Source organism: Zootoca vivipara, chromosome 7, assembly GCF_963506605.1.
Source record: "Zootoca vivipara chromosome 7, rZooViv1.1, whole genome shotgun sequence".
In the NCBI taxonomy this organism is placed as follows: Eukaryota; Metazoa; Chordata; class Lepidosauria; order Squamata; family Lacertidae; genus Zootoca; species Zootoca vivipara.
Window position 1 is genome coordinate 66,784,021 of NC_083282.1, and position 13,641 is coordinate 66,797,661.

The following is a 13,641-nucleotide window of genomic DNA, read 5'->3' on the forward strand; positions in this document are numbered from 1 at the left end:
AGGTGTGTTTTTTCTTTATTAAAGATACAGACTTCTTGTTTCTACAGTAATGTAGAACAAGAACTTGAGTTCAATTATTTTATTACAGTCATATTCCACTGTTCTTCCATTACGAAACTCAGAGTAGCAATTAGAGGGTTTTCAGATCAAAACCTTTTTTAAATTGCAGCAAGGTTTCTGCATCATGTACCTTTGGACCATGCTTTGTGGATGTTTAATGGGGGGCAGGGGTGGGCAGTGGGTGTCCAAAAATATTTTGCAATTACTGAAGCAGGGTCCTAGTCTCCAGCGTCCTAAAACCACCCAGTTGTCATGAAGGGGGAACTTTTTAGCCACTGAGAAAGACGTCTTCTCACCCTTAGTGCTGATTAGAGTTAGTTAGAGTGAAAGGTGATTCAGCCACTAAGAAATGGCTCCTAGGGTCACTCTGGAGAAGATGCAGGAGACGTTCTGCACGCTCCAAAGCTAAGCATGTGGTAACGCTGAAAACACAAGGTGTTTCAGTTATGTGAGAATGGTGTGCAACTTCTGTTATGTACAAGGGAATTTCAAGGAGAACACACCTTAAGTCATGCCAAAATAAGATATTGGAGTACTCAAAGCATTTTGCCCATGTATGTACACAGAAGATGGTTGAGATACCTGGAAGGCAACACATGATCATTGCAATGCATCCCTAATTATCATTACTGTATAATTATAAAATTGTAAGGTTATTGTGTGCTCTTAGAAGTAGGTGTGGCTGTGAGAGGGCATGGCTAGGACTGTCATGAAGGGACCCTGCATTTCTAAATTTCACCACCATGCTACTGAAGCTTTGCAGCCAAGGCACTTGACCTGTGGCAGAGTGTACAAGTGGATCTCAGATTCTGCACATTGGCTGAGGAGCTGCAGTGTCATTGGTAGCCAAATGTTACACACCAACCACATTAATAAAAAACCAGTACAACCAATAGTGTTCAGTTATATTCCTCTTATCTGCAGTCTGTGGTTGACCATTGAGGATTCATTAAGCATTTATGCCTCATTTGAGGGCACCATATCAATATAAAATGGACAGCTTTATCCCAGGATATAATTCCATGTCAGTTCTATTTGTGACGGTTTTTATCTTGTCTGTTTTGACAGCCTTTGTATTTAGTGGACTCTGTTCCTTGCATAGTCACTTTCGCCTTTTCCATTGAGGGAAAAGAGCATAGTGTTTATTTTAGTGTAAATGTTGCGAAAATTGTTTGGAAGGCTTGAAATCAAATATTTCCATCTTAGTTACTAATCCCATATATCTTGTTTCTCAGCTCTTAATAAGTCAGGAGCTTGGCTTATGTGCTCAAAATAACTACTTCAGCAAGAGCCTGGAGTGTTGTTTCTTCCTGTATTTAATTTTGGCTTGCTAGCAGTGGTCCCCAAACATTTTGGGCCCTTGGGCACATTTAGAATTTTGATAATGTGCCTTGGGCACCAGTTGCGAAATGGCTGCCAAGAGGGTATGGGATAGTACAAAATGGCTGCTATATCTATGAAAGTTGACATACACAGGACCATAAAATTTTACAAAATAAAAAATTTCCTTACAGTAGCACCCTAGAGACCAACTAAGTTTGTCATTGGTATGAGCTTTTGTGTGCATGCACACTTCTTCAGATGCACATGAAAGCACATACCAATGACAAACTTAGTTGGTCTCTAAGGTGCTACTGGAAGGAATTTTTATATTTTGTTTCAACTATGTCAGACCAACATGGCTACCTACCTGTAAATAAAATTTTGCAGATATAGAAAACTTCTAATAATATTTTTTGTGCAGCATGTGACCAAATATGTTCCAGGAACCTTTTTTTCCAGATGGTGCTACAGAATGAAATAAAATGAAATAAAATAATCTATTAAACATTAAAAGCCTCCCTAAACAGGGCTGCTTTCAGATGTCTTCTAAAAATCTGGTAGCTGTTTTTCTCTTTGACATCTGATGGGAGGGCGTTCCACAGGGCGGGCGCCCTCTGCCTGGTTCCCTGCAACTTGGCTTCTCGCAACGAGGGAACCGCCAGAAGGCCCTCGGTACTGGACCTCAGTGTCTGGGCAGAATGATGGGGGTGGAGACACTCCTTCAGGTATACTGGACCGAGGCCATTTAGGGCTTTAAAGGTCAGCATCAACACTTTGAACTGTGCTCGGAAACGTACTGGGAGCCAATGTAGATCTTTCAAGACCGGTGTTATGTGGTCTCGGCGGCCGCTCCCAGTCACCAGTCTAGCTGCCGCATTCTGGATTAGTTGTGGTTTCCGGGTCACCTTCAGAGGTAGCCCCACGTAGAGCGCATTGCAGTAGTCCAAGCGGGAGATAACTAGAGCATGCACCACTCTGGCGAGACAGTCTGCAGGCAGGTAGGGTCTCAGTCTGCGTACCAGATGGAGCTGATAGACAGCTGCCCTGGACACAGAACTGAGCTGCGCCTCCATGGACAGCTGTGAGTCCAGAATGACTCCCAGGCTGCGCACCTGGTCCTTCAGGGGCACAGTTACCCCATTCAGGACCAGGGAGTCCTCCACACCTGCCCGCCTCCTGTCCGCCACAAACAGTACTTCTGTCTTGTCAGGATTCAGCCTCAAGCTGTCATAGAGTGTTTGTTGTGAGAGAGGAAGGGAACAGGAAGAATAGAAAAGAAAAGAATATGGAACAGAAAGAATAGAAAAGAGTAATGTTTGGGAAACACTCACTCAGATTAGTGTGGTGATTGGGGCTGAATGTCATCTGAAATGAGCAGAAAAGACTTGCCAAGCAGGCTGTTGTTTGAAGTCCAGGGAAAAGTCAAATCAGTCAACAAAGCTAAAAATAGCTCTGCAGGATGAACCCTCAGCCCAACATACACACACAAAATTAACAACAGACCCCAGACACAGGATCCGAATTCCCCTTGGCTTTTTAGTTCTCTGGAGAAACTGACTCAGGTATATGTGCACACGCACACATGCACACACACCTTTTTACTGCCAACGATGCATGAGGTGGCTGAGTGGACAGTTCTCCATCCATTTGCTTCCAAAAAATGAGAGAAGGATGGAGAGAGCAAAAGCTAGCCTATGAGGTCTTGACTGCCCTTTAAACACACAAGCATGAGATGGCCAGCTGGGCAAGAGATCAGAAAACATCACACCACACCCCTCCTCTATTTTGGGAAAAAAGGAAAAATACGCACACAAGAAAGAACACTCAGAAAAGGGAGAAATGTGGGGAAATGGAAGAAGTGCCCCCACAACCCCCCAAGTTGCCCCCACAACCCCCCAAGTTTAAGGCAGCTATTCTGGCAAGACATAGACAAAGGTCAGCAGAATGCCTTCCCTTTAGTTCTACAAAAAGAAGAAAAATTAAAGCCTCACAAAAGGGAGGAAGTTGTATAAGTGGTTTATACAGTCCAGAGCTCCCCAGCCAAGCACAAGTGACTTCCAACAACAGCCCACCCCCCAATAAAACAATAAAAAATCTATCAACCTACCTATACTCAGCCACTGGCACCGCTTGGTTTTTGGCAAAGTGTAACTCCTTTTTCTCACCAGTACTTTTCCTGTCCAGAACAGAAGGGAGAGGGCAGCTGCCATCCAGTCAGCATTGACTTTGGAAAAGGGGCAGCATGCTCAGTCTATATGCAGCCCAGCAAAGAACTCTGAAGCCTGTTTTTCAGTGGCGGTGCTTTTCAGTTGGTACTTTCATGGGTACCAAAGGGATTGTATGTAGGTCAGTGTTTGAAAGTCATCAGGTGTGTTAGCGACTTGGCATGGCCAAATTGTGACCAATTTGAGATGTATGGTCGCAATGTATGGCAACTGAGACTTGAAAGTAAAACTACCGCAGCCCAAGTCACCTGGGTGCTGCTGCAGGCAGTGTGAGAGTAAAAAATGGTGCCCTCCATGGCTCACAAGTAAAATTGCAAAATAAAAATTACAACTAGGCATTCTGTTGTGGCATCATTTGGCAAATAGCTTCTATACCTGCATTTCTAACACTGATGCAGGTATAGTTCTGCCAACGGGTGCTGCATTGGCAACACCAGCCTATAGAAATGAAATCTGTGTATGAAGTGGTGGTTACATGAAAACGTGGAGTTTATCTTGCTTGTAGGGCTTCTAGAAGTCCAATTTCTCCAAGCCACTTTTGCACATTTTGTTATTTCTTTGGGTTTTTTTTAAAAAATGAAAGAAGGAACAGTCTTCTTTCACTTTTATTCCCTTGACTGACTTACTCATTGGGGAAGCTATTTCTCCTATCCCCTTTACTTTTTCCTTGTTACTAAATTCCTTTTAACTTTGAAAATTGAGGATATTATATAAAATATCCACATCAATATTTATAGGAATGTCAGCACATTTTTGAGAGAAACTGTATTTTACACCAGCATGAAAGATAACATGTGCTTTTTGAGATGTTCAATACAAAGAGGTTTTTGACGTTTACAAACTAATTTTCAGAGTGTGTTTACCATACTGTCTTGAACATCAGAATGTGGAAGAAACTGCCCTCTTTCTGGTCTAGCTTTCAGTGCTGAATAAAGGTTACTTGGTATGTAAGGGTTAGGGTTTTTTTTATATATATCTTTATGAGCGAATAGCTGATGGCAGTTCTAGACAATATTCAAGTAAGAAGGCCAGAAAGTGACTGGATTTTCAGTAGAGACATGCCTAAAGGTTTTGCTAAAGGTGATATGAACCAAGACATCATTTTCTACATCCATGGCATTATTGGTGGAAGTCATTTTATTTTATTTTTTAAAAAGGTTCTATTTCAATTTGTTCTATTTTCTGAAGGCAAAGGCACTGGTTTTTTTTAATTAGTATCTACAATTGCTAACCCCAATTGTTGCATTTTTGTATGTGTAGGACTAAGGAAGTATCTCTTTTTGTAATGTGGGCATGACCCATGCTGTTATGTGTGGGGCTTTTTGGGCTGTGTGGGGGGTGAGTATTTAATATACTGTATTGTATTATAGCAGAGGGATCTGTGAATAGCTTGTTAGCGTTGTTTGGTGAGCAACATCCTAACAATCACCATATTGATGAAAGGCAAAAATGCTTCTTCTTTCTGTGAACTAGCAAGGAAAATTCATACTGGGAAAAGTTCTGTTTCAATATTCTTTTCTGCCCGTTCAGCTTGCTGGTCTTTACATTGATTTGGCTCTCTACAGAGGACTGGGTGGAACCCCCCTTCTCCCTGTCTGATTTGCTAGGCTAGACTCTGCTCATCTTACACCATTAGCCCTCACCCTAACTGTGAGCAAATAGGCTTCTTAGCAGCGTATGAGCCCAGGGGAGGGAATGGGTGTGCAATGTGTTGCAGTTGCATTGTGTAAGAGAACATAAATTAAACATGAAACCATTTCATGCTTCAAAATGAAGGCTCGGGTTATTGTGGAATATTCCAGCCGCCACTGCAGTTGAATAAGCTGTGACTGGGGATCTTTGGGGTTTTAACATGTGACGCCTAACCCATTAACCCTTTTGACGAGGGAGAGCAGAGTGACGCCTTACTGGGAGCAGGGAAAGTAAGATGTGCCAAATCTTTTATTCATTGTGTGCCATATTCTTGTGCAACAGATAGTTATAGAGCAGGAGTGGCAAGCCAGTGCTGCTCCAGATGTTGTTGGACTCCCATCAGCCAGCCAGCATGCCCAGTGGATGATGGGAGTTGTAGTCCCGCCACATATGAAGGACCACAGGATCCCTGCCCCTGGTCTAGAGGCCTCAGTTAAAGGTTCTTAGTTGCATTGTGGTCTTGAGCTATGCATTTAGTATTTAGATAATCTGTGTAACATATTTGATTACGCCCAGGGTCACTGTACCTCTGGGGCAGGGGAGATTGAGGATTTTCCCTTTTATGCCATTAAGAGTCCACTTCATGTAAAAGTTGAAACAATAAATGATCTGCTTTTTCCACGTTTGTATTCAAAAAGTAAGTTTAAGCATGTCAGTTAAGGGCACGTTCTGAGCAGAAAAGACCCACAAAAGGATGGTAACTTTGGTGGATGTTAACTTTGTTAAGGCGGATGCTAACCAGATTCTTGTCAGTAGAATTTTTTTAAAATAGGAATCAAGTATACGCAAGGACAGAAACAACATTAAAGGTTTGGTGTTAGTGCCAATAAGCCACAGCTGTCTTGGCAACTAGTTACTTTGGGTTGTTGTTGTTTATACCCTGGTTGTAATCATGTGCATACTCACCTGGGAGTAAATTCCACTAAGTTCAGTGGAGCTTGCTTCTGATGAGGCATGTATAGAATTGCACAACATTTTTTTAAGGAAAGAAATAGCCTTCCGGGAATGTGGAGAACATAAGTAAAAATGAATGTGCCATTTTCTGAAATGATCTGCCCCAACTTGAGAATAAGAAACTGGCAGCTAAAATCACATGAAAGCTACATAGTGTCACACGGTGACAGGTGCTAGGTCACCCCTCCAAACAGGCCTCTGCCTTGACTTTTGTGGCAAGACAGCAATGCCTTCTTGGCGACCATGCTGGAAAGCCTCCTAAAGTGGGCATCTAGTGAGTTTCTTTCTCTTTCAGGATGCTGAAGTATCACAAATAAAAGAGACAGGCTAGTAGAAACTTGGAGAGCTGTTGCATTTTTATATAGACTTGCTTGCAATGTTGCATTTGACCCTCCACCAATCCACATGAGGGATACTAATATTGAGCTACACCAGAAAGCATGCCTATGCCCACCCTTACATGAACAAGAATGTTGTTGTTGTTTAGTCGTTTAGTCGTGTCAGACTCTTCGTGACCCCATGGACCATAGCATGCCAGGCACTTCTGTCTTGCACCGCCTCCCGCAGTTTGGTCAAACTCATGTTCGTAGCTTCGAGAACACTGTCCAACCATCTTGTCCTCTGTCGTCCCCTTCTTCTTGTGCCCTCAATCTTTCCCAACATCAGGGTCTTTTCCAGGGAGTCTTCTCTTCTCATGATGTGGCCAAAGTATTGGAGCCTCAGCTTCACGATCTGTCCTTCCAGTGAGCACTCAGGGCTGATTTCCTTCAGAATTGATAGGTTTGATCTTCTTGCAATCCATGGGACTCTCAAGAGTCTCCTCCAGCACCACAATTCAAAAGCATCAATTCTTCGGCGATCAGCCTTCTTTATGGTCCAGAACAAGAATGTAGACCCTTATTAAATGCACAATAATCAGTTCTGGAGGGGATCAGCATTCAATCAATAATGGCAGTTGGAATGTGTTTGTTCTCCGCAGACACAGGCAAGAACCTGCCAGGTAACTAAAGTATGGGAACATAGCCAGGTAGTTACTGTTATGACAGTCTAGAAGAATTTCACATGGGTATTAAATAATATTTCCAGTTCCGGGAGCCAAAGATCAGTCTCTGATTAAATTGAAGCACAGTTTCAAACACTTGTCAGATGTTAGTGATCCATTTACAGGCTTCAGCAGGTTCGTTCCACACATTACATTCAGGATAAGCAAGGGTGATAAGCAACCAGCCATCCCCACCTCCAGCTTTGAAGCTGCAGAGGAGGCCAAAAGACCTCTACCCCAGGGGTGGCCAACTTCTAAGAGACCGCAATCTACTCACAGAGTTAAAAACCGGCAGTGATCTACCCGGGGTTCTCATAAAAGTTGTTAAGCTTCTTTAGGGAAGAGGAAAGTGACGTTGAGCTTTTTTTTAGGAAGAAAAGCCCTATTTTTGGTGGTTCAGGTCATTTTGGGGGTGCAGGGCAAAGATGTTGAGCTTTTTTAGGGGAGCCAAAGTTTTTTAGCTTCTTTGGGGGGAGCCACTGATCTACCGGTGATCAACCACAGATGTCCAGTGATCTACCGGTAGATCATGATCTACCTGTTGGACATGCCTGCTCTACCCTCTCTCCAGCTCCGTGGTTGGGAGAGAGGCTGTGGGTTGTTTAGCTGCTGCAAGTAGAAACAAAGCAAATTGGCTTATTGAAATACCTAGAGATACAGACTAGCAGTGGATCTCTAGGATTTCAGGCAGGGATCTCTCCCATCCCTACCTGGAGATGACAGGGATTGAAACTAGGACCTTCTACATGCGATGAAACAGATGATCTACCACTGAGCTGCTGACCTTCCCTATATGTCTCAAGCCATTGAGAGCCAAAACAGCATGCACCCCAGCCCCCATCCTTGACAGTCTTTCTTGCTCTATATCAGGAAAGGTGGGCAGGGGAAGACTGGACATAGAAGGAAGGTGCTCAGAGCAGTAGTGGTCCCCAACTGGTCACTCTCCTCACTAGCCTTTCCTTCTGGTGCTGGTGCTGGAAAGTGTTCAGCACCCAATCTAGCATGCTGCCCTTGTACCAGCACCAAATATTTGCTGTTTCTGTCATTGCCCAAATCTGGCACTTAATGCTGGTGCCTAAAATTTTGAATATTGTGCTTAGGAATTTGGGGAAAAAATGTTTTCCCAAATGCCAGCTGTTGTGCTTTCACCTGGCTGAAGGCAACTGAGAGTTGGCTCACAAGATCTGTAGCTGACAATGTTTAATCCAGTCTCAATGCTGAGGGGCAGGGAAGTCAAATCTAGAAGTGTGATGGCAAAACCTTAGGCATGTCATTTGGTCATGAGCAAAAAGCAGGTTTACAGAACCCTTTTTTTCACTCTGAGGGCCAGAGCAAAAACTTACCTTCACTCATGTGGGCCATTTTTTATAGTTGCACAAGGCTCCCTGCCTGATATCACAATGGCATTGGCTGTCAGTTTCAAAAAAGCTCTGTCAATATTGATCAGTGCGGTTGGTGATCCTGCTTGCTAAGTAACAGTTAGGAATGCAGTTTAAGCTCCTAATTGTCCTTTCGGGACCATGTCATTACTGTCATTACCTGCTCCACACCTGATGCAACACCTGATGTCTATTGTGGGGCAGATGGGTATTTTTTGGAGGAAATGGCTTTGCGGGCTAAAATTAGGCTTGGAGGTTCCCAACCACTGGTGAAAAGGGTTCTGTAATTAGCAGCCAGACTAATTACAGTCATTAACCTATCTTCATTAAGAATGATACTATCTTAGCTTAATAAGTTGAGACACGAATGGGCCTTGGCAGTAGATGTACACCCCCTTCGCTCATTCCTGTATAGTAGGAAATTCCTCCCCCCACCAAAGATTTTAATAAGTCTGCATAACATGTAGATTACAGAAAAAAATAAAAATTTCTTCTGGGAGACAATCAAACTAAGAAGTCTTCCATTAACTTGAGTTTTTCATTTCATTTTGTCTGAACTGGAAAACTATGGTTAACAGGTTTAGATGCCCACTTGTCTTTTCGGTGTCTTCTTTTCTGCTGTATTTTTCTAGAAGGCTAGAAATATGACAAGTTAAGGAATTTACCTGTCACACTTTCTGAAGTTTTTGTCATTTGTGCTCCTTTGAGAAACATGGGTGAGCTATATTTGCTGTTCAGACTGTGCAGTCATACCGTAGTTTGTCACTGAGTGTCTGTGTTCATAACTGATCCTTTTTTTCCCTTGTAGGGAGGGAAATGAACCAGGGGACTCCACGACGATCACGTACAGTGAATTGCTGAGTAAAGTCTGCCAGTTTGCCAATGTTCTTCAGGAGCAAGGTATCCGACTCTGTGGGAGTCTGCAAATTTGCTTGCCTCGGAAAGCACCCCTCCTTTCTCTGATGAGTGTAACAGGTCTTGCCATCCAAGCCTGAAGTTGGGGAGGAGGTTGTGGGATTGTTTTTTTACAGTTGTGCTACACCTCCCAAGTGCAGCGTAATACAGATCAGGCTGCACTTACATTTTGAGGTGAGAGGAGGGATTTCATTTGATATCATGCTGCAGCTTGTAGGATTGCTTCAGAAGTATAACATGAAGGTCAAGACCCCACCTCTCCCCCACAACTTGGTAGAGGGGCAGATTTTTGGTGATAAATGCTGGAAATGGATTACAGATGTGTGCTAAACGAACCTGATCTTTGTGACTTTTAAAACAAAACAGCTTTGTAAGAATTCGTACAAAGAAGGGCATATATAGTATATTTTTAAATTAACTATAAAACTGCACCACATCCATCCCAACATTGTTTCCGAGCAGAAGCATCTGTTCCTTCCAAACTAAGTCTTAAACAGAATTTTTGTTAAAATGTACTCTGATAGGATTATCTGCAACTTTGCATATTCAGCTTTATAAATTATTATTATTTGATTCTGCATACTTGTATGCTTAACAATCTTTGCAATACTTTTTAATAAATGTGCTCTTGCTCACCCTTCTGATTTTGCATACCTCCATTGATATGTCTTATTTTATACTTATTTTATACAGATGTTTATCTATAGAACATGAAGAAATATAATTTATTATGCAGGGCAGAAACCTATGCTATCAACAAATGTAAAATATGCAGAATATATGGATAGGTATCAGTGAAAGCAACAAATGAAACAGTGAAGGTTTCAAATTATTGTTCTTATTTGTTCGTTTGTTTTTATCTGGCAAACATATTGACATGTGGCTCGTGAATAGGTGGCAAGGTGTGGTCAAATAAAGTTGTAGTCAGGTTTAAAAAACAAATATCAGGTGATTGTTGGAATGTTGCCAGTAGTTTCAATGGATGGCACTACAAAATAAAAAGCTGTTAATATAAAGTTATCTTTTCCAAAGGAAAGTAAAATGTAACAAATGTTTGCATATAACATCTCATTTTAGATACATCTGACAAGCAAGAGAACCCTTTGGTATATTTATATTCTAAAATGTTTAAAAAGAAACATATCCTACCTAGTCTTAGAAACTTCCAATTACAAAACGGTGACTGGTTCCACTGAAGAGATAGTTACACTTTTTACTAGGGCTGTTGTGAGAATTTAACTTGTTAGTGTTTTGCAAAGCAACATGGAAATGTGCTTCCTCTTGGCTGTGGCTTCAAGAAAACATATTAACAGTATTTTATTCTGTAGTGCCATCCCTTGATACCACTGGCAACGTCTTTGAAGTGAAGATGCCTTTCTAAATTCAGCCACAATATGCTTCCCTTTCATTGATAACCCCAGGGCAGATCCCATGATCCCAAGTTCCTCACCCCCCCCCCAAAAAAACTTTTGTTTGTCATGCATACACTTCTGATCTTTCAGGAATTGTATGCTTGTGTTTTTGAGCCCCCTGACTTCTGTTTTTTCCAGCTTTGTTCATTCTCTTGGAATACCAGGGCCCAGGACACAGTGGCTGAATGGCAGAAACAGTGTCCGCTGTATGGCATGAGAAACATCTCTTTCTCTTTCACAGGCATAAAGAAAGGAGACAGAGTTTCTATCTACATGCCAATGATTATTGAGCTGGTGGTAGCCATGCTAGCCTGTGCCAGAATTGGAGCAGTTCATTCCATTGTGGTAGGAAGTAGCAATTACATCTTGTGTGATTTCTGTTCTTGTGTGGCACTGGCTGCAGATTGAAATGAACAGTGCTTGTAGCAGATAGCAGCCTGAATTAAGCTAACTTTGTGTCCTTGAACTGGGGATTTTTTGTGGGGTGAGGGGTGGAATATTGTTTTCCAGTTTAAGGATTTTTAAGTTTAGGTTCTTAGAGAATATTTTCCATGTTGACATTTGCCACCCAACTCCCTGAGCATTGCAGAGGATTCTGCAGAGTGTTCCATGCATGGTCTGTACATGTGGGGGTGTCAGCAAAGCTTCACATTGCAGAAGACTAGTAGCCAAGGGCAAACTATATTTCAATGAAATATGTATGCAATTCTCATTGAAAAAAACCCTTGGTAATCATCTAAGGAACTGTAAAGCACTCGAGAATAGCCTTTTGGAAAAGCTATGGCACTAATACCGTGTTTCTCCGAAAATAAGCCATACCCCCAAAATAAGCCATACCCCCAAAATAAGCCATAGTGATAGGCAGTTTAACCTTGTAGGTTAAACTGTACCATACTTAATATAAAAAAGACATCCCCTGAAAATAAGCCACCGTGTTGTTTTTTTGAGGAAAAATAAATATAGGACGGTGTCTTATTTTTGGAGAAACACTGTATATTGTAAAAGTGCCATTTGCTGAGTCCCTGTTCACAATTGCAAGTGCGATTAACTGTGTGTTCTTGTTTTTAGTTTGCGGGTTTCTCGGCAGAATCCCTTTGTGAAAGGATCCTTGATTCCCACTGCTCACTTCTCATCACTGCAGGTAAAACAGTTCTCTTCTAAACTGCAGGGCCCTTAATCTCATCAGAATACTTTGCAAACAAGATTGACGTTTTAATGAAAAAAAAAACCCCATGTTCGGTCAACTTTTTATGCTCTTCCTCTTTCTAGGAAGGAGCTATTACTGGGTTGAACTACAATCCAGGGATATGTTTTGTCAGGGCACAAGCTGTGGGTTTCCTGATAAGGTGGAGTTTCATCATCGAAAGAGCCTCCTTCCACTTTGATGGTTTCTGTTGCTACAAGTGGTTTCAAAAATTGTGTCAGATTTCCTGGATGCAGTTCTGGATACAGTTTTTAGGCTGCAATCCTATGCAGCTGCCTAGGGAAAAGCCCCACTGAACAGAGTGGGACAATTCTAACTAGATATATACATGAGGTTGCTTTCTGAGTTCATGATTTGACATTCAGTTTGGCTTTCCATGCCAGATAAATAAAAATAAAGGAATTTCCACATTCTGAAAGCATGCATTAACTTAACAGTTCAGACTGTTTAATTTTGTAACGCAATAAATCAAGATCTCCAAGATCTGTATATTAGTCTCCTGCCACTTGCTACATCATGTCGAACTAAAACGGGGGCAAGTCCTGTAAAATCTTCCTTCTGATTGTTCCCCATAGAACACTTCCAAGATTATTGCTCACTGTAAACATACAAGGTTGGCCCTACCATTAGACAGAGTGATGTAACCATCTCAGGAGGAGGCTCAACCCCTCACCCAGCCATTCTTGGGAGCTCTCCAACCATATCCATTCAGTTGGAGGGCAGAGCTGCGTGTGGCACACAGCCTGTCCTCCACCCTGTAAAGTAGCCTGCTGTTCTTGGGTGAAATGGTGGGCATTGTCCTGTTGCAAAAATTAAAGTAAGATTGAGTTGCCAGTCCAGTTGAATGGGAGTGCCATCTTGTCCTTTGCAGCAAAATGTGCTGGGCAGGCACTGAAACCCGAGGCCCTTTCAGTAAGGTAGGTTTCATTTATTCCATAAAGCAGGGATGGGAAGCCTGCAGTAGAAATGCAACTCTCAGCATTGCACATTCATGGAGAAAGCTATATCAAGGGCTACCAGCCATGATGGCTGTGCTCTACCTCCACAGTTGGAGGCAGCAAGTCTTCCTAATACCAATTTCTGGAAGCCACAGTAGGGGAGAGTGCTCTTGTGCTCATGTACGGCTTCTTGGTTTCTCACAGGCATCTGGTTGGCTACTGTGATAACAGGAAGCTGGACTAGATGGGCCATTGGTCTGATCCAGCTGGCTATATTCTTTTTCTTTTTAGATTTTCAGTTTTACAATTACATCATTTCCCATTCTTATACAGTAGTTCTTTTTTTATTTTTTTTATTTTTTTAAATATATATAAACTTTATTGAGATTAAAATACACAAGCACACAAAAAAGATACCAAAGAAAAACACACATTAAAAATACAAAGAAAAAAGAAAAAAAGAAAAAGCGAAAACACAAACAGATACATGTATAAAT

The 13,641-nt window shown here is 42.0% G+C and overlaps 1 protein-coding gene across 2 annotated transcripts in view; it reads left to right on the forward strand.

Moving 5' to 3' along the window:
* Positions 1-13,641, forward strand: part of ACSS2 (acyl-CoA synthetase short chain family member 2) — a 57,131-nt gene that overhangs the window by 17,481 nt on the left and 26,009 nt on the right. For both annotated transcript variants that reach the window (XM_035121372.2, XM_035121371.2), the window contains exons 3-5: positions 9,484-9,575; positions 11,244-11,347; positions 12,071-12,143. In XM_035121372.2, coding sequence (XP_034977263.2) covers positions 9,484-9,575; positions 11,244-11,347; positions 12,071-12,143 — 269 coding nt within the window. The remainder of the gene's footprint in view (positions 1-9,483; positions 9,576-11,243; positions 11,348-12,070; positions 12,144-13,641) is intronic.